At 40.2% G+C, this 22424-nt stretch overlaps 1 protein-coding gene across 1 annotated transcript in view; it reads right to left on the reverse strand.

The window, feature by feature from the left end:
- The window catches only part of celsr2 (cadherin, EGF LAG seven-pass G-type receptor 2), a 69530-nt gene that overhangs the window by 24420 nt on the left and 22686 nt on the right, over nucleotides 1-22424 (reverse strand). The window contains 4 exon segments of the mRNA XM_034686000.1: nucleotides 2283-2371; nucleotides 2470-2585; nucleotides 7722-7944; nucleotides 19563-20270. Coding sequence (XP_034541891.1) covers nucleotides 2283-2371; nucleotides 2470-2585; nucleotides 7722-7944; nucleotides 19563-20270 — 1136 coding nt within the window.

Raw genomic sequence — 22424 nt, forward strand, 5'->3', positions numbered from 1 at the left:
GGAGGAGCTAGTTTTCTACCTCAGCGACTCACAGGATGTGGAGGACGAGAGGAGGATTAGTTCAGCTAGAGCAGAGGGGAGGAACCTGGACACTGCTGGGCTGTCTAATACTAAACTTAAGGTTTGTATTCTACATCATGACCACATACAAGTACACTGATTTCACCCTATACCAAATGAATTCATCATGTTTAATACATTTAATAAAACTCCTTTAGCTCACCATTAAGAAATGATCCAGTTTCCCTGAGCTCAAGGGGTTAGTTAAGATTTAATGCATCATCAATAAATGAAAGATACTTCAAACATTATTTAACGAGCAACCAAATAGGCTGGAACTCTGCATCAAAGCAGATCAGCTCTCGTGTGTCAACAAGTTTTTATCAAACCATAAGTCCATCATCTACACGCCGCCTTTATAACTTGAAGAAATATGTTCTACAGCTCACACTGTAGATGCAAATTTCACATTAAAAGGGTCATGTTATTTTACAACACATACAGAAATAAAAGCTACGGGGTCAGTTAAATGACAAAAACTCAAAGTTGTTTGATTTTCAGGTTTTTGTCCTAAAGTGATTAATGAGACTTTGATGTCTTTCTGGCAAATAAGCAACCACTTTTCATCCAAATGTCGACCACTTTCCCCCCCTTCATCACTTTTTTCCCCCTAAAATCTGACACAGCCATGTTATCATAGACCCTCAATAGAAAATGTGAACAGCAGGGGTGTTGCCTGGCAACATCTTTATGATGCAAAGTGACTTCCTGAATAGATGAAAATGTGACATCCTGTGTGTTGGTCCTGGGTGGGAAAACACTGAGAGAGCAGAGACAACAGCTCCATACATGTCTTCACTGATTGAGCTGTTGTGATGTTCTTATAGAGAAATGTATCAGTCAAAACATATTTAGTCCAGTCTGGAGAAACATTGCCTTCTATCTCTCCCTCTCTCTCTCTGTAGCTGGCTTTCATTCATAAACCCCCTCCCTTCTCCTCCTCCTCCTCCTCCTCCTCCTCCTCCTCTCTTGTCTGAGTCTCTGTCAGTATCTCTTTGGCATGTTGGCTCTCTTCCAGACCATCCGCCTGTCAGCACCGATTTCTAAGTCCGACTCTAAAGAGCCAGTACAAAAAACTTCCATAGCTCAGGTTTTTCTCTCACTGTGTTCACTTAACATAGTTAGGGAATTATAGAGATGAGGCTTTTCTTACTTTCTTACTCTGCAGCCTTCACAGCAATACAAAAATGCACTCTCTGTGAGCAGGAGATCAAACCTGCAGCCTGATTTCATTCTGCATGTCTTCAGAAATGTCTGGTGTTGTTGTGCTGTCAAACCTGATGAGAAGGGCAGCGGCAGACACACTGGTATTTAACCAAAGGTGTGTCAGCTGTTGAACAGCAATTAAATGAGGAAATGAAGTAGATAACTAATGTTTAGACAAGGTACAACATGCACAACCTTGTTCAAAGGAGTAACATCACAACCATTTATGTACTCTAAACATACAGATGAAACCAAGCGGCAACCCCCGGTCTAAAAATATGAGTCCAATGCGGAAGTGCTAAAAACCGGAGTTCATTGAGGATCCGCTTGAGGCTGGCTCCGGAAGTACTTGAAACCACATACACACCAATTCAAAACAGATTATCTTTACAGCAGAAATAAACATGTTTACAGCCTGGTACAAAAGACGAGTGGAGTCTGGATAGCTTATTTCTTGATTGGCTCACACTGTGAGGGGGGTGAATTTTTTTCTAATGCGGCAATTCAGAAGATATTGAGATTACGAGTCCTCCAATAAGAGGCACAGCTGACTGCGGGAACACTGTAGCAATATGGCTGCCACTGACGATTGGCCTCAAAACAGCGTTTCAGAAACAGATGGGTGATGTCACAGATCCTACGTCCATATTTTATACAGTCTATGGATGAAACCAGCAGCTAGTCAGCGTAGCTTAGCATTAAAAAAACATTTGTAAACAGTCAAAGGCAACAAAATCAACAAATGAAACCCTAATGTGCCTCTTTTAGTGCTGATAGGTTGGTGTTTTCCTTGGATTTAGCTAATCTAGTTGTTCAGATAAAAAGCAGATATTTTTTTCTCCCAGTGTCAAAATATTCTTAAAAATAAATCTGCCAGTGTGCTAAATATAGAAAAGCAATTGTTTGCAATCTTCACAGACAGATATTAGCAATCTATACTTGTTTACTTTTGCATGTTGAAGTTAATAAGTTAGTTAGTGAAGTTAATTCTTCCGTGACTCCATTATTGCTCATACCTTGTTGTAGTAGTGGACCTCAACCACATGCCACTGTCCGTCACTGACTCCCCCGAGGATGAATGGTGAAACTGTAGTTTTGGTCTCACCTGGAAACAGTTAAAGAGGTGAAGAACTGCAAAATACTCTGGACCAATTCAATCCAGTTCAGTGAATCATAGAGATAAGTAATTATTAGTGATGATACCTGCAGAGAAGGTGAGCTGTATCTGCTCATTGATGATTTCCATGGCAATGAAATCATGTTTCTCATTGAAGCGGCCGTTGTAGAGAAGCAAACCATGTGGCTCTTTGGTTGCAAACCTAAAAAAAACAAACACATTTTAACTTAGTTACATTAGTTACTACAACACAATAGTTTAACTACATTCCATTATTAATTATATCCATGTTCATTCAGTGAATTAAGAATAATGCTGGTGATATAATACCTATCATCAACAACATCCAAAGATGAATAAAATTCTTCATATTTTAAACATACGTTTGGGGGGATTTTAGCCAGCAAAGAAAGGACAGCTGAAGAGAGATGGTAAATGTGGAGAGTAGAGAGCAGGGGATGACACTCAGCAAGAGGTCGTGGCCAGAAGTTTGTCGCCTGCAGCCTCAGTATGGGGCATGCATTTGAACCGCTAGACCAACCAGCGCCCAAACAATTAATCATTTGTACAATAGTAGCAACATCTCACTGTTGTCTAGAAAAACAAACACATCAGTGAGTTCTACAGTTTCCCTGGATGATATTCACAAACTAAGACAAACCAGGTTACTCTCATTTATTATTTACTGAAAAACACATTTAGCACAATTCTCCTGGAAGCACCCACTGGAGCAACTAATGAGCAATTAATGAGCCTCCTTATAAAAAGTAATGACATAATCTTAACCTTTGAAAAAAATGTCCTCACTTGGCATTGCTGGTGTTGCATTTAATGAAACTGTCAGGAGCAAGTTGGTTTTGGTCTTCTGCTCAGATTTGTTTCAATTAACAAAACATTCAGGTGCAACTCTGACCCTTGAGCATAAAGATACAAAATGGCTAGATGGCTGATGTGTACAGAATAAGTGCATGTGCTGTCGGCAATGCCTGTAAACCCCATTAACAGAGAAAAATGAGTAGAAAAGAAAGAGGGCAGTGGTCCTTCGGTCTGACCCATTTAAAATATCCATACCATCCCCTCACATCCACCTTGCTTTCCTTCTCAGACTGGAGTGCTCTTTTCCCCACAAAGATAAATGGCGTGATGTGTTCTGATTATAAGGTCAGGATTTAACAATGCAGATGATGTACAAAGATGAACAGATAATGAGGTTAATCATGAACACAGGGCCAAGCTACAGGGACAAAAAGTGAAGGAATACACAACCTGCGTGCCATGAATAGATATAAGAGCCACACTGAATCACACTATAACACAGAGACAGGAAACTGGGGCAATGTCAAAGCAGCAGGGTGGAGGAACACATTAAGAAAGGAAGAAGCGCACAAGAAGACAGCTCGGAGTAAATACAGCTTTAAAATAATTTTTCTCTCAAAGTAAGATAAAACAGAGAGCTGTGAGTGTTTTTACCACAGCCTTAGTGTCAGATATCGGTTTGAATCTTGATGCAGCTGAAACCAGATCACCCAGAGACAACGTGTTGCATGATCCATGCATATGAACGCATATTTAGATATATCTGCGCTAATGTGGTTCATACTGAGGGACCAGACGGCTCACTCAGGATCCATGATCAAAGCACGTGGTTTTAAAAGCATCACACTTTACCTATTAGCTGAGGTCTGTGCTCGTAAATCTGAATCTGTGGAAATGGGTCACTGTGATGTGTGAAAGTATGTTATAAAAAAAATCTACTTTAAGGACAGGGCGTATTCATTATCAGTCCCACAGGGGACAAAACTATGAGTCTTGTGCACATCTGCCAACTGAGGGGCATGTGTGAGTTACTAGCATCTGTATTTTCTGGTCATTAACTCTGTTAACATGCAGCACATTTTCCTAGAAAGCTCAAAGGATTACTTATTCAAAAGAGGTTACTGTGCACAGAAAAAAATGACTTAGTCTGCTTTTTTCTTTAAATTTAAGCTTAATAAAGCTTTACTTTCCTTGAATGCAAAACAGAGGATGTCACACATACATCCAAATAACTCTACATGCTCTCAGAAAACATGAGCAGCCCATCCCCCTCCTCCAGTCCTCATGGTTTGAGGGTGTTCTGTAAATGATGCTGTTTGTGCAGTATTCTTCAGCTGGAAAGGAGCCAGAGGGCACAGCACCTCTGACCTGCTTACAGAGGAAAACGATAATCACGACCTTAGAGGAAAGAGGGTGCCAATGCTCCAGCTGATAGTCAGAGCTGAGACAGAGCACAGACAATCCAGGGCAGATATATATGCTGTAAAGAACACACAACGCCAACCTGAATATCCATCCAGAGTCTATTACTCCTCATTCCGCGGGCTTCAGTCTTTGATGGATCGATGTAAAAGGCTTCTCCACATTGCCCCCTTGAGCCCTCTGAACTATGAGAGTAATCAAGCAGAGCTAAATAGTGACTCAACTGGCATCACTGCGTGTCACATTAGGCACCCATCAGTAAAAATAACAACCAGTCTGCCCTTATGTAGGGAACCATGTCACGCAATGCTTACATGCTGCATTTCATACGATGTGTGCAGTGAGGAGGAAAAAGAAAAGAGCCTCATATTGATTTTACAGCCTGTAAGAGTGGAATATAGACACAGAAATCTGTGCTCGTATGTAGAATATATACACCTGGAGGAGGAGAGCGTCTTTGTTTTAAACCTTGAGATATTGTTTTTGGCTCCGGGGATGGCAGCGTCAGACTGTTGAATCACCATTTTTCTTCCAGACTGAAATATCTCGGGAAATATTGGTGAAATATTTCACTGCACAGAGAGGAGGAACTTAAAGGTTGATCCCTTGGCTTTTCTTTAAAAAACAAACAAAATCTACCTCTTATTTTTTTAATAGAGGATCTCAACAAATGACTCAGGGATCATCTTGGTATTTGGTACAACATATCCTTATCACCAGTGAGTAAGCTTCCATTAGTTTGGGGATTCTCTTTCCGTACAGCATTTAAAAAATAATCTGTTTCAAGAGTGCAGAGGGAACAGACGACTCTTTTGTTAAGATATAGAGGCTTCTGACAGAAAAGGCCTCCTACACCTACTTGTAAGCCTTTTAGCTTGTAGATTCAGGTTTAGATTTATCACAAAGCACCACTGTGCCTTGAGTTCTGTGAGCTCTTATGAGTTTAACCTCAGTCACAGACAATTAAGGATAGCACTACAGAGAGAGTTACAACCTTGTTTGTTCTAATTCTGTAACACACCTTGTCTTTGTCTGCTGAACCTCAGCCTTAATTGCAGAAGCCAACAGTAGGAGCTGCTTCGAATGAAACCTAAAATTAGCAGTCACACTAAGAGAACAAGATCCACATCCTGAGTCGTTCATCAAAACAGAAGCTCTTTCTGGGAGAACCTGATCGGCGCGGGCTCAGGTAACAGAGACACTTGTTGACCTCACCTGCCGGGAGCTCTCAGTACCGGCACCTTTTACTCAGCAGCTACTTCACAGCTTCTGTGACCTGCCAGTGAAATGTAGACCACTTTCAAAACTGGTTTGAGCAGTTCTGCATCAAAAAACAATGTCATCTGAACCTGGCTTAAAGAAGGGCCGTGTCAATAAAGCTCTCAAGGGGTGTATTATTTTCACCTGCATCTTTTGTGAGAGCCCACCCCTGCCAAGCACGTCTAAGGTGACAAGAATGACAATAAGTGAAGCAAAAAAGCCGGACATATTCTCTGTGATACCATCCGAGAGCTGATACTTGTTGTCCCTTGTTGTGACAGAAATCAAACAGCACGGTCCGCTTTTATCGATGATTACATTTCATCACGTGGAGAATCCATGCAGATTGGGAGTCCTGCTGTCTTTGCATGTGTTCAGTGTTCACAGCTCATCTGCTTGTCTCTGTAGCCCCTCCCCCTCCACAAACCCCCTCCAAATGATAGGCAACATAGATTACATGCTTCAGCATCAATTTCCCACCCTGCTACGCCTGCATCACAACCAATGATCTGAAACAGGTTGAAAAAGAACTGAAATATTCATCTACAGAAAAACACCTTCACAAAACTTTGATTATGTTAAAAGGCTCTGCCTTAAGGTGGAATAAAGGCAGAAGTGAAGCCTTGCAAAATGTAAAACTGACTACTTTTAAAACCAATGTAATGAAATTTAGATGAGAAGTTTTGAGGTTGCTGTTTTTTGTTTTTGTGCTATGTAGGAAAAAAATAACCTTGAGCTCAAGTCTCTGCTATTTTTACAGAATGATAATTACAGCAACATATAGCACCTCTATCTCTGAGAGAGAGTGCCAGCATTAGTAATGACATTTCTGTTTGCACTTCTCATGTCAGATAAAAGTTCAACCTCAAAATAGTCTGGAGTGGGATTTTTTATCAGCATTTCAAGTTCTTTTCTGAAATCAAGTGCCCTCTAGTTAAAGAAATAGTTTAAGTCAGCGTATTGAGGTACTCAGCTTAGCTGAGCAAAAAGGAAAGAAGGGAAATGCTAGCCTGGCTCTGTCCACAGGCATCAATATCCACCTCCCTCCGTGTCTGTAATGCTCACATATTAAGTTAGATGTTGTTTATTTAATCTCTCAAAGAGTTTTTAGAGGTATTGTATCAGGTTAAAGTGAACTGCTCTGCTTTGTTTTTTCTTTATGAAGTGAGGAACATCTAAGGGTGGGTATAAATGTGTGCAGTTATATGAATTTTAAAGGCTAATTAACTATAGCTTGAAGCTGGAAAGGAGGAGTTCATATGAGAAAACAACTAGAACTCTTTCAATATGATAATAGCCTTCATACATACATAATGTCAGCAGACTGATCCCTCACAACCTCCCTCTCGTCAGCTGTGTTGCTCTCGGCCTGGCACGGACTCACGGCTCATAGAGACCACTGACACTGACTGTAATAAGATCAGATTCTCTCTTTGCTGCAGGATTAACTTATTCATCTTACTCAACCCCCTTCTTCAAAAACACTGCTCCTCAGGCTCACCTTCAGTCACATTATTGCGTCACAGCCTGCACTCCAGTGAAGTATTCACACCTCTGATTGGCAGTATGTTTTAGTGCTGGTTCTGTATTTTTAGAACAGGAACTTTATTCTGATACAAAAGTGGCTCTACAGAAGATGGCTGTTGTTCAGTGAGCCTATTATGTCCATTAAAACCATTATGGTTACATAAATGTGAGGTGGTGGGCACACTTCAGGATAGCAAGCATGCAGGAGTATGATGTGGAGGTGGATGGAGTGAATCACTGGAAGGTGACAGAGAAGCACAGGTGGACCAGGTGCTCTGCAGCATACTGCAGCTGTGGAGCAGGGGGTTCTTACGTGAGAGAGAGGGTGAAGTGGAAGCGCTGGCGTAGGCCCTTGAAGGTCAGGAAGGAGTGCGGGGGGAAGTTGCGTGTGGTCATCTCGCAGTAGGGTTTCTCATAGCCGCCCGGTGGACACTCGCACTTAAATCCACCCACCAGTAAGTTGACACAGGAGCCACCGTTCTTGCAGACTCCCGGAGCGCAGCGGCCAGAGCGGGACGACAGCTCGCAGCGCTCTCCTGGACATAGAGAGAACAAGATGGATGGAGAAGGAGAAGTAATGAGGATTAATATTGTTTCTGACAGGCAGCATAAGCTCAGACATCCCTGTATGTTCCACCTCAGGGACTCCGCACTGCTTTACGCTCTGTCACTGCAGCTATTCTGTATGTGCCATCATAGCAGTGTGACATTATCCAACTGAAATACACAGCTGTACTGTTAAAATATACAAGAGTGGATGAAAAATAAATGAAAGTGAAAGCATATCTAAAGATCCAAGGTTTAAAACCCCTGTTTTTCTCCATGAATGTATCTTCAGTGTTAATATTTGTCTGTCCCATGTGTCACACCCAGCACGGCTTCCCCCCCTCTGGAGAGATCATGCAGTTTGTGCTCCATTCAGATTTAGTGGGAAACCTTCATATCTCAGTGCATTGAGCTGGAAGTGTGAGAGCAGTCACGATCTGGAGAGGCAGTGACGATTACTCTAAATAGAAATGTGACAAATTCATTTTTATAAACATAAAGCCCAACAGAAACACACACAAAAATAGATTAGTCCTACTTATAATCACAATCTGACTCATAGTATAACTCAGAAGATTCCCCTAAAGTACATCTATCTTGACTCTATAAACCGAAAGAACTCTGTTAGTTTTCCTCTGAATCATTTGATACATTGTGTGGTTAAAACAAAAGGTGAGAAAATCATATTAGCACAGTTTGAAGATTTGAGTTGACTATAACAAATAAAATCCCTTTTTTGAGGGATGATCATTTTATTATAATCTTTTGATCAAAACTTTAAGAAAGCCAATTCATTTCACTTTCACTTTCATATGTTTTGTGATCTTTTCTGTTTAATGTTAATCTTTGTTTTTTGGGTTGTTGTTCGTTAAAAAAGTAACATTTAAATGCAACTTTCTGACACTGAACAGAAGAAACAATTAGTAAGTAACTGAAAAATTGTCAGACAAATGATTAATTGATTAAAAATGTCATCAATGGATCCCACTAAGCTGAACAGTAAGGATCAGAAAAGTTCAGAAGTCCACAGTAAACCCTCAAAGAAAGTAATGATCAACTTGAAGGAGAAGAGCAGAGCAACACTGGGTCAGACATGTGCAGACAATGGCGCTCTGTCTCTCTATCTAGTCTTTGTCCTCCTCAGACTCCTCTGCCCCTCATTTCAGCTCACATGTGCAGTTTGTCCGAATGCTCAGGACGGAGGTTGCAGCAGTTGCTCAGGCGAGACTGCGCGCTCCCATGCATGAGCTGGAATCTGTGTCAAAGCCGCTCAGTCAGCAGAGTGGAAGACTTCCTCTGTACTACAGCTCTACTGTAACACTGACACACACAAACACACACATGCACACATTCACCCACTGACACACAGGCCTTTTATTTACTCTCTGACTATTCATCCCTCCACTCTAGGCCCACTGAGAGCAGGTTACTTAGTTTTATCACTGCTGCTGAATACGTCTGTTCAGTCAGAGTCAATCACTTTTCAATTTAGTTAGTGATAATGACTCTGAACTTTCATTTACAGAGAACCAATAAACTGACCTGCAGTCTGAGAAAAGTAGAGACAAAGTTGTAAGGACTTTACAATGTTTAACCTAGTGTAAAAAAAAAAGGTGTACGGTTTAGCACTAGCTTGTCTATGTACAGTAATGTAACGAAAAAAAACTGGAATGCCACATGGCTATAGTCTAGCAGTTCTCTTCATGTTAAGTGCCTCGAGATGACGCTTAAAATTAACCAACTGATTGCTGAGCCTTCTTGAGTCTTAATTCATGAGAAAGAACTCTTCCCATGAGGCTGCAGAGCATTCAGGCAAAACCTTTTGTTAAACATTAACTCACATCTCTAACTACAGGAATGTTTCATCGTTGAGCCTGGGAACACTCAAACTTTCACCATCTAACTTTTTCTTAAAGGATGTTTAAAGATTGATTTGTATGCTCTTTAGATTTTTGCTTTAAATGACTTTCTGACACCGATCCTTGCAAAGCAATCTTTGACAGCATCATCAACATGCCCCGCTTTGAAGTGGCGGAAAAACCTGTGACATGTCACTTTGTCACTCTGCTCTAGGAGCTACTAAATGGAGTGAAACAGCCATCCTGTCAGGCCAAAACATTTTGCTGTCATGTTCTTACTGATGCTTCCTGGTGACAAACAGCCACGGCTGGCCAGCCGGCTGGAAAATAAACCCTTTCTGTTACACTGCGGTCTGTCTCGTTATTAATTCAGCAGCTAGCTGTTGGCAAGAAAACAATGGTGTCTTAAAGCACTCAAACAGGTCAAACATCACATCAGCACACAGAGCTGCTTTAGACTTCAGTCACAGCGACACTGAGGCATTCTTCACTGCCGAAGTCACACATTTTTGGCACAAATGTATATATTTCTGGCTAAGTGAAGCGGGATAAAATGCCTTTCAGTGTTCAGTTCCTCCCTGTTGGACGTCTCCAGCACATGCACTCCTGAGCAGGAGCTGTACGTTGCCAGGTGAGCGGCACAGCATGGTGGGGATGGGCTCACAGTCACAATTTGACAGAATATCTCGATCAATAATTCAAACACGTCTCCTCTGCTCTATTTACAGTCCTCTGTAAGTCCATCCTGGTGCCCACACCCTGTGTTTGCTGCCAGCATGAATCATTAAAGCAGCAAATCGCTCAGATACCTCTGAGATCCCGTTTTTATTTAGACAGGAGGAGACTCATTTTCTGTCTCTGTTTGTGGGCGACAAATGCCCATTCTCAACTCGGCAGAGCACAATATAGACTGTCTACAAAGTGTTTGCTATAGATTAGACTTTCTGCTCATAATTATATTCATAATGAAAACTGAGCTGTGGGTTTATCTGTAGAAAGCACTACTTTGCAAATAAGTAATTTTAAGTTGGTTTAAAAGCTTCTAGAGGCTTCAAAGCAAATCATATCGCAGGACATAAACTAAGATATAAACACCTCTAACCACACATTACAATTTTACCCTCCAACACAAAACCAAAAAAGGAGGTCATTATTGATCCCAGAGGAACGTCACAGAGAGAGAGAGAGAGAAATTAAACTAGGTGGATAAGATGTCATAAATACACCTGATATATCTAACTTTATATATCAACACAAAAATCTACACCAGCTTTATTTTTAAACCAATAAAAGATACTTCAAAACCACTATTACATTTCACAACATCACTTGATAATAAAAAGGGGATCGTCTACCCAAGTGCAGCAGGCACCTCCCCTGGGTGCAGGCCAATTCTTCAGAGATCTTTAACCTGAACAGGTGTGTTTGTGCTGCTAGGTAACAGGAGAGCGTCATCCAATGAGAGGATCCCAGCAGAAAGACCAAAGACACCAAACTGAGAGCAGCTGAGAGTCAGATCAGAAGAGACTCTACCTCTCAGGAATATGCAGGAGAATAAGAAGATGATGTGATCAATAGCTGTGTAGATACATGACCTCGAGCTGTATCTGTGATTTATTCTTCTCATCATTTTACAGGCTATACAGAGCCACTGGACCAGGTACACTCAAAGACATTTCACAGCGAAACACTGAGGAGAATGCACAATAATGTATACATATGAGTGCCTGGAATTTGTATCTCTAGATGCAAATAATCTAAATTGTAGAGTCACAAAGCACAGCAACATGGGATGAGTAACAGGCAGAAAAAAAACGGTCCTTTAAAATATCTTCATACGTGTGAACATAGCCTTAGTTTCCTGTCATTTGTGTACTATCCACCACCATAGAAGTCAAACATTAAACTAGTGAGAGGAGTTTTGAACTGCTTGTAAAAACAGAATAAAATCAATACTGATTTCAATTTATGTTCTACATCCAATCCATCAAGAAGAACACTGACTACTTCTTTCTGGTCATTTTTGATGCTGGTCACTGCTGCCACAGGGTTACTCAAACTGTATTGATTGCTTGTAAGTGGTGTGCAAATCAAATCAGTGTCAAGAACACTGCTGACTTTAAAAAGGGCGCCAAGAGTTGGCTACAAGTGACATATCTATATGAGGAATCTCCAGGGTTGAAAAATGAAGCCAGTGTGGAAGTGCTAACACCTGCAGTTCCTACAATGTCCACTGGAGGATGGCTCCAAAAGCTAAATTAAGCTTGTTTACAGTCTGATGCTAACATTGGTGTCTTGTATTGGGTCTCATCATTTATTTATTTATTTTCCAACTCATTACTTTTGATTATAGTAAGGGAATGATTATATCAATACAGGCATAATTACAGGCAAAACTCATCGACTGGTGGGCAAATTATAGCTGTTAGCCAGGCACAAGGCCTCAACTCCACTTCTCCCATTTTTTAGATTAGCCTGGGTTTAGTTAGTATGTTGGCCCTGAAGGACATAACAAATTTACAAAAGATGAAACACTTTTACAAAGCTGGAGACAATTTTACAAATGACGGAACACTTTTACCGTTAAGTCTGACTCCTTTTAGCCTGACTCCGTTTAGCCTGAGGCTAAGTGGTCTGAGTTCTGACACATGATGAAGGTTTTGCGGAGACATGAAGCTTTTTCATCTGAGGTCTGACACCTCACTCAGAGACCCGAGGATGTCCTAATATGTAAACCATGTTACTCCGTTTGGTTTCTCTCCATCAAAACAAACTAATTGACCCCTCACTTGATCACTTCCAGATCAATTCCGGTATTTGGTACATTCCCTTTCCGTAAAAATCTAATGTTAATTTGTTTCAGAAATGGTAAAAGTGTTCCATCGTTTGTAAAATTGTCTCCAGCTTTGTAAAAGTGTTTGTATCTTTTGTAAGTTTGTTTTCTTAAATGTAAATTTGTTTTGGCATTGGTAAAAGTGTTTTGCTGATGTAATTTTTTTTATAACATTTTAAAAATGTTTTCTAAAATGTAAAATTGTCTCCAACTCTGTAGAAATGTTTCATCTTTTGTAAATTTGTTTTGTCCTTCAGGGCCACCATAAGTTAGAGCCTGAAATAAAATATGGTGACTGCCATCTTTTGGCTTGATAATGCCTCTCCAGAAACCAGTCGGGGTTAAACACACTATTTTGGAAAAAAGCATGCATGTACCAGTACATTTATATGCATGTGATCCACAAAGATGTAAAGAATGTCCCAGTGCCCACTTAGACCTTTATTAAGCTGGCAACTCTGTGTTTCAATAAGCAGCTGGGGTTTGTTTACCGGCCATGAATAAAAACAAAGCTGGTTTTCACACTTTCGCATCAGGGTTTTCATCCTAAATCCAGATAGAAGGAGCTCTGGCAAGACAAACATCTAAATCTGTATTACTGCAAGTGCAAGTCTAACCACATTTCAGAGCAGTGACTTATAAAAGTTAGATTCAGTGATACTGACCTTTACTTTCATTAGGTCCAAACTGGATGCGTTTTTAGTCCCTATTGCCCAAAGCTATCAAACATTGAGGTAAATAGATCTTTGTTTAGAGCAAGAGAACTCTGGTATTGGTCTCTGCAAACAGCTGATAAACTGAGAGAAGGTTTTGAAAATTTAGCTCGGAGAACCTGAACACAACATCTGAGTGAAATCACTCAGGGTTTTAAAATGGTTTCTGTGCCTTTAGAAGATTTTTTTTTTTTCATGGCATCCATCAAAGGCTAATTGTAGAGGCTTTTAGTGCTTGGCTGGTGTGAAAAACAAGAGTGTGAACATTTATCTGCTCTTGTTCCAAGCACTGTCTGCCCACTACACACCAAAAATGTGTTTTTATTTTTTAATGAAAAATCAGAGATGGATAAAAACAGACTCTCCTCACAGACAGAGGTCAGCAGTTGATCATCATTAACACATACAGGGTGGTTTTAATTCAGTCATTTTCATACAGTGTTTGATCCTCGCTGTCTGTTTAAAGAGAGATTTGAGAGAAATGACGAGGGATAGCAACCTGTTGTTCAACATATTACTGTAAGAGTGACTCAGATAAACAGAATCATTCACTCCGTTTTTTCATTTCAAGGACAGCGAAGATGATGGCTGATACATATTTTTTCATTTTTCTTCACACTACCATCTGCCAACGCCTACAGCCCAACAGTTACACACACACACAAACACACACACACACAAACGCTTATTCACACACTATTAACACGTACCACAAATTTTCCATCCAACTTTCTTACACACATTATCACAGCTATTCAGTAATCTGCTACCCTCCCAAATCACAGTGAGCAATTTAGCGCTTGCACACACACACTCACACACACACACACACACACACTCACACACACCCCATGCCAGTGTACAGCAACACTCACTGAAGCAGAACAGTGGAGCTGTAGATCACAGAGGAAAATACATGAAATAAAACATGTTTGATCAGACAGTCAAAGAGCGTGATTCAAACATCTTACATCATAAAAATCTCAATCCCTCTCTCAGATAACTCCTGCACACTGGATCTAACAGCCCCACCTGGCTCTACAGCCCGCACTGATGGATATAAACACAGTTGACTGTTCTCTCTGCTGCCTGCAAATGAAAATACGCCCACTTCACCCACTCACTCATTCACTCAGTGTCTCTGCCGCTTTGCTTTAAAAGCACCTGCGGCTCCAGCTCTGACACCCACAGCCGTGCACAGGAATATGTAAGTGCCACTCAACCTGGACTTGGAGTGACTGAGCCCACACATTTAAATACCGACACTATTCCAGGCTTCCTAAACAGCTGCACAAATAGATGAAAAAAAAAATACTTTTAATGTTCCGCAGAGAACAATGGAAATGATTCCATTATTGAGAGAATAAAGACACACACACACACACACACACACACACACACACACACACACACACACACACACACACACACACACACACACACACACACACACACACACACACACACACACACACACAAACACAAACACAAACACAAACACAAACACACACACACACACATAAATGCAGACCTATACGTATTTAATGGCAGACCTTATGTTCGGCAGCAAAAATTATCTGTCATGTTAGTTAAAGTCATTATTTCTCAGCTATTCCGGCCTCCTCTTCATAAAACATTCTCACCAGGTTGACTGATCACTCTTAATTGTCCATGGGTGTGAGTGAGTGTGTGTGTGCTTGAATGGTTGTCTGTCTCTACATGTTGGCCTTGTGATAAGCTGGCAACCTGTCCAGAGTGTACCCCGCCTAGCTCCCAATGACAGCAGGGATAGGCTTCACCCCCCCCAGCAACCCCAACCAGGATAAGAGGTAAAGATAATGGATGGATGGATAACATGGGAATAAGGTTTTACTGAAAGAGGAAGTGAAGTGGTGCTTCAGCAGATTATGCACCTGCTATCAGAAAAAGATGAAGACAGAGTGCACAGCTGCTAAACATCTGCACAGAAGTGTGACAATGCTGCACCACAACATCCGAAGGATCATCTTAAAAAACAACTACAATAAACAAGAACTACATAATCACTTTATAAAACTTACAACTTTATTAAATATGCAAGTGTTTTACTTTAAACCTCCTGTTTTAGGCTTTTAGATTACATATATAAACTGTGCAGAAGTGACTTTTCTGTAGGTTTTCATTGATTTATGAACATTTCAAATGTTCTTTCATGTAAATAAATATCAACAGCACACGACTTGTGATAAATCTTTAAATGAATGATTGCCAACATTATATAGCACAGTCATATAGCACAGTCATAATCCTATAAGTATGTTGTTAGTATGCAAACTAAGTATGATGCTCGTATTGTATTAGTTGGCTGTATTAACCTTTTCACTGTTTTGTCTGTGGGCTGCATTTAAAGCGGGATTTCCCCTCTTGGGAAATCAATCAAAAGCATGTTATGTCTATCATTTAATCACATTCATTAATATAGTCATTGTCAATCTATAAATACTTCCTTCTCAATAGCAAAACTGTTTCTTTGTGTTGATTTGAAAAAAGGCGATGAGAAACAACATCTAGAAATCTATAGAGTGGACTTGAGTTTAAGTTTTAAACCTGCCCATGTGTGCATGATTTCCATGTATGTGTAGGCTGTTAACTAAAGGGTTTAATGTTGTTTAGTATTAAAGTAAAATTACACATCAAGCAGAACCTCTTATCTCAACATATTTTGCTTAACACAATATGTGTCAAACATTCCAGATTGTGAATAAGCGTCTAACACAAAGTACAATACTTCAGACTTCATTAGTTGATTATTTCTTTGTATTAATATGAGAATGGTTTTGCTGGAGGTTTCTGCCTGTTAAAAGGAAGTTTTTCCTCGCCACTGTAACTAGCTAAATACTGCGATGTGCAATGCTCATGGTGGATTAAGGTGGGTTCAGACTGAGTCCTACCCTGTCTTGAATTTGGGTCTCTGTTCATAATTTGACATAGAGTGGTCTGGTCCTCCTCTGTTTGTAAAAGCGTCTTGAGATAAGGTTTGTTGTGATTTGGCGCTATACAAATAAAGATTGATTGATTGATTTTCTGAATCCTTGAAGTAACTTCAAATTGAATCTGCCAAATAATGTACGCATAAGAATGTTGATTTTTTTCTATTGAAATTGAATTAAAAGTGTTATACAATTTTACACTGCAGTGAATCACAGGTACCTCAAACATATATTGCAGTACAGCGTGTGAGTTTATTTATTTACTTAGTATTAATGCACATAATAAATCAGCTAGCATGATGCTTCAAAGATGAGATGAATCTTTAAATCACATTAAAAAATCAGAGTTTGACCCACTTAACCTCACAACAAGAAGATGGGGCAACTACCCAAATATTCATACTGTATAAATCAGCATATTTTATTCCCTTCCTCTTTAAACTCTTTTTCAACTTCTTCCTTTTCCCCTTAACCAAAAAGCGAGTGATCAGACAGTCTTTAACCCTTTGAGGATGTGAATAATTTTTGGAGCAGAGAATGAATAACAATTCCCACAATTCTGCTGCCAACAGTCATAAATTAATTCTTAATTACTCCTGAAAACGGAAGCTTCTGTCCTCTTTGCCACACACTGTGTGCTTTGTGATATATTAGTGTTATTTTAGGTGTTTTTCACTACCGGGCAAGTTACAGCCAGGGGACACCCTCCATCTGTAGCCATCTATTATTAATGATTTCCTTCACTTCTTCAACTCAGCAATACTACTCTGTTCTGTTTTTTCTTTACTGCCAAACACTCGACACAAAGTAAAGATTTCTCTGAAAATCTCCAGCCTTTAAATAGACGGCAGCTAGGTTTGTTACATCATCGATTCTCCGTTGAATGTTCCTCCTACATATCAAGATGACGTTATAAGTGTAGGTGTGAATAACTATGAAGGTATGCAGGTTATAAAATAGCTGCAAGGTTTAGGAAGATAAGTGTTTTTTCTAGTGAAAATGCAGCCAGAATGAGCGTGGAAGCACTCTTTTAGCATCAGATACTAAGTTTAAATTTTTAAGCAGGGGGTTAAAATTAATGACTGACTATAAAATAAGCTCCTCTAGCTTTTTCTAATAAATACACCAAAATCAAGCAAATACACTAATCTGATGCAGCATTTAGTGCTTACAAACACAACATACTTGTAACATTTAAACCAGGATTGTCTTCCTTTTGTTTACAGGCCCATATTTTTTTATCACTCTGCTCTGCTTTTGCTGACTGCGTCAGGAAAAACCAGATCAATAACTCATCACTCAAGTCTTTGTCTGTAGAGCTACCATCAGGGTACAGGACAGTCGACATCTATGAAGAGCCAGGTTCAATTAAGAACTGAAGAGAGGAGTGAATGGGACAGATGTAGACATTAAAGCTCCCATGGGACCTTTGTGAAGGAGAAGAAATTAACACTCGGAGGCTACAGGTAGACAGCTTGACAGAAATTGTGCCCTTTGACCCTTTAGTGGCACTACATTTGAAGACAGGAAATGATTCAGTGTGGACTCCTTTGGGACACCTTAGTTAACCTACTGCCTCTAATACTGATTTTCCAATCACAAACTGTGGGCTAACCTGGCTCCATGTACCAAACTGGACTGTAATAAATAACATCTGAAATCTTTGAAAAGTGTTTTTGTATGGCCTTACCAAAACCATAAACACAGCAACAAAAATGTAAAGTATGTATTTAATGGCGCCTTCTCTAGAATAGGCATCTCCAGCTAACAAGCTTAGCATGTATGGTAGCTATGCTAGCAGCTCTGTCCTGCTCTTTATTGGATTTACACAAGCTGCAACCTCCAGTCTCAATATATGAAGCCCATACAGAAGTGTTATAAACTGCAATTCATTGAGAATCCGCTTGAGGCTGGCTGCAGAAACACCAGAAACCACATACACACCAATTCAAAAAAGACGATCTTTGCAGCATTAATAAACATGTTTACAGCCTGGTTCAAAAAATGGCTTGGCCCTACCTAGCTAATTTCTCTATCAGCACACACTGTATGGGGGGTGAATTTCTATTCTTATGCAACGGTTCATAAGATATTAAGATTACGAGTTTTTGCCCAAATAAGGACATGACTGCCTTGACTCCCTGTCGGGAACACATAGCTGTTGGCTAGGAGGCTCAAACCCCGCCCCTTTACGTCACACTCTGCCTGGTTGAGTTCCGCATTTCCAATACGGCTGTCGCCGTCAATTGGCTTCAAAACAGCGCTCGGGAACAGATGGGTGATGTCACGGATACTACGCCCATATTTTATACAGTCTATGGGTGAGACTGAGGCAGACAGTTGAGGATCAATCAAGGACCGAGCCACATGGTTTCTTTACCGTCGTATTATAATTATTTGTTTAGGAAAACTTGGCTTTGACTCATCCAATAAGATTGTTTAACAAAACTTTGGATTAAAGGAATTTGTTATATCAGTTTTACTTTGGAGTCTTGTGGGAGTTTTTTCCTCTTCAAGTGAACGTACACAAGTAATTCCAAGGCCTTTCGATCTTGAACCCACCACAAAACCTTTGATTTCTTGTTCAAGTAAACACTTTAACAACTACGTTTAAGCAGGCTTGCTTTTTCCATTTTTTTTTCATATTTAGGCTAAGAATCAGAATAATATTATAAGAGTGTTAACAGAATTGTTTTTTTACATATTTCAATGTCAGGCTAAACCAGTTTACAGTCTACAAGGCCAGAATTGTGCTGCGGCATTTCTCTCGTGTCTGTAACCTTCATCAGCTGATGGGAATGCTAACCTTTGTTCTAGGACCTGTTAGCTTTAGCCTCTAACTTTGAAAACAATATATGTAAAATAACTTGAAGATTTAAGACTCATTAATGTTGTTCTTCTTTTAAATTAAGCCTGAAATCAATTTCAATTTCCGTTGTTTTACTGTTTTAAGCTAGATACAAATGGCAATAGTTGCTGGTTTTCCCGCCAAAATGGGTGGGCTGCTTTTGTGCACTTCTCTGTGAAATCAAAGAACTACAATTTTTACAATAATTCTGACTGGTAAATCTATTATCTTTATTACAGCAAACAGCATTATGTGCCAAGTGATAATGAATACTTGACAGGCATATTAGCTGTATTTAAGGGAGGTCAGTTTGTTAACAAAGCAATGATGTGAGCCTGTAAAAATACAACACTGTTTAATGAGTCAATAAAAATGGGGGTTCTCACCTGTGTAGTCCTCAAAGCACTCACAGGTGTAGCCTCCCTCTCTGCTGCGACACACTCCATGGGCTCCACAGGGTTTGGAGTAGCAAAGGTCGATCTCCGTCTCGCAGTAGTCTCCCGTGAAGCCAGTTGGACAACGACAGCGCAGTCCAGCGATGGGATGGATAGGTCTGAACAGGATGGTATCTGATGCGACAAATGGTGCCAGGCTGTCAAACTTCAGCACAGACACACATTTCATGTAGTTTTCACATGGCTCACGTAGGCAGATGTTATCATCAAAGGGAAGAACTTCCTGTGAGGAAATCTTAGCGAGGAGGCTGCGGTTTAAGTACAGCCGCTCCTGGAGTTCCTCCGAGCCAAAGTACTCTCCCCCTCCACTCTCAAGTCCTCTCCCAGGCCGGTCCCCGCTGTGGTCAGAACCTCCAACCCTCTGATGTGCTTCTCCCAACATGGGTACGGCTACGGACAGGCTGACATTGAGGATGCGAGCGCTGACATCCGTGTCGTCTTGGATGTTGAAGATGACGACATCCTCGGGGGCGGCGGATAAAACACGGGCCACTCCGTCCAGAAACTGAGCGAGCAGCAGGGAGAGGAAATGCTCCTGGGAGGTGTTGGCTAACCTCAGTGTGATACTGTTGGACAGCATCTCATCAGTGATAATGGTGACTTGGAGAAGACACTGAGCCGACACTGAGTGGACACCATCTGAAAAAGACCCAAAAAAATAGCAAAGGAGTGATTAATGGGAGTGATGATTATAATTTTTGATGTGTGCGATTATGAATAATACTTTCATCTGAAAAGAATGAAAATGGATTGGATAATGATGGATGGATGTTCTCTTGTTTCATGTAGGCTTGTAGTGTTTGTTTTAGTGTAGTGTAGTGTTGTTTGTTAAAACTGAAAAATCTGTGAGCATGGGATAACGAATCTGAGGAATGTGGTATCAGAAGTGATTACGTTTTTGTTTGGAGTCAGATTTCTGTCCACTAGTGTTTCAGAAGTACTAACTATCTGCACCTAGATGTAGTTTCTTAATACAACTCTGTTCTCTATTCTCAATTTGCAGAATTGCTGTTAACAATGGTGAAACACAGAAAAAGCCAAAGTCCTTTGAAGCTAACCTCTGCTTACACCTTCCAGAGGCTATATAGTTTTAAGACAAATGCTGATGCTGTCTAAGCTAAGCCACATACAGAGGCTGCAGTCCTCGTCACAGGGGTCGCCGGTTTGATTCCCGGCAGCGACCATTTCCTGCATGTCTTCCCCTGCTCTCTACTCCCCAAATTTCCTGTCTCTCTTCAACTGTCCTATAAAATAAAGGCAAAAAGCCCAAAAATACAACTTTAGAGAATAATGCAAGTCTATGATACAGGACTCGAAGCTTTATCAGGCTTCAGATGTACAGAAAAAAATATATCAGTGAATTTAATGCTCCATGTTTGAGAAAAGCAAATATTTAAGAAAATGTTTTCTTTCATCTTTCAAGCTATTTCATCTGATATAAATTTGAAGCTGAGTGGACAAATCAGTCATAAAAAACAAACAACACTGACTTTAGCATCAGCACATGGAGCAGCTGCTTTAACACTACATGCAGATGCAGCTAGAAGCATGGTGGCAGATTTTAGCAACAGCTGCTCCTGTTTGCAGTTAGACCCTCATATGTAAACAAAATAGCAACACTGGAAAAAGCAGGTGATAGTGAGGAACGAACACCCACAAAATCCTAAAATTATATTTGTATTATCACTTTCATGAATTTCACACTTTTTAATAATCCTTGGCTTGAACTAGTGGGAGGCTTTTGGGGGGAGGATATTTCTCATGTGCCAGAACAGATAACAGAAGAATGCCAAGACTCAGACTGAACAAGTGTATCTCTTCTTTCAGTTCACTCCAAGTTTTTATTCAGCCATTTCACGCCTGTATTCACGACTCTCTCTCTTTCTTTTCTTTGTCCGGAAGCAGAGATGCTCCCTCATTATACATGCCAAATTCTACGGTTACAGCGTTTCTCAGCTGAGAAAATCTCTTGTCTTTTATCTTGTAAGTTTGGTGTTTCATCCTCTATACATTCAGTTCTTTGGTCTTCACTGTACACATGTCGGGTTTTGTCTGCCTTTGTGCTGTATCTCTTGACTGTACAATACATTAGTTCCTATGTAAGGCCTTTATTATTCATGTTGGATTTGTAATGCCGATGGTGCTGCTGGGAAATAACATGATTCTGTTTCTATGTCTTCATGTTGCCATGCTCACTTTTATTCCATGAGGCTTTGACTGATGATGTTGTTGTTAAGCTAATTTTCCTGCCTGTTTTTTTCAAACTGTTACCACACATAGAATAAGAGGAGAAACTTCTCATCAGCTGGACTTCACAAACAGGAGCAGTCAGAGTCCTGCTCACTGAGGAGTAAAATTATAATGAAAACAGACTCAATCCTAAAATATCCCATCACAAAGGACAAAAAACACAAAGGGAGTGTAGTCCATGCTGCTAACAAGCACAAAACGTATGGACTGAGTCTGTTGCAGCCTCAGGTTGTTCTAAATCCAGCAGTCAGAAAAACTAAAAAAATAATTTGACGAAAGATCTTCAGCTTTCTACTTGACAACAAGAGGTTTAAGTCATCTTGTAGTCACAGAGCAAACAATAGTACTTCTAGTTTATAAGAAACAAAATCTTATTTATTTCAGTCGTTGCATACATTTAAGAAAATTAAACCTTCAGGTCTTTTCTCAATCACAACTATAGAATCTGATATACTTGGATATTAAAGTGGTGTAGACATGGGAGTTGTGGTCTTGGTTGTTCAACTGTAGCAGTAAAAACTTTAATTGTAACTTTTATGCTAA

This window comes from Notolabrus celidotus, chromosome 1 (genome assembly GCF_009762535.1).
Source record: "Notolabrus celidotus isolate fNotCel1 chromosome 1, fNotCel1.pri, whole genome shotgun sequence".
Taxonomy (NCBI): domain Eukaryota; kingdom Metazoa; phylum Chordata; class Actinopteri; order Labriformes; family Labridae; genus Notolabrus; species Notolabrus celidotus.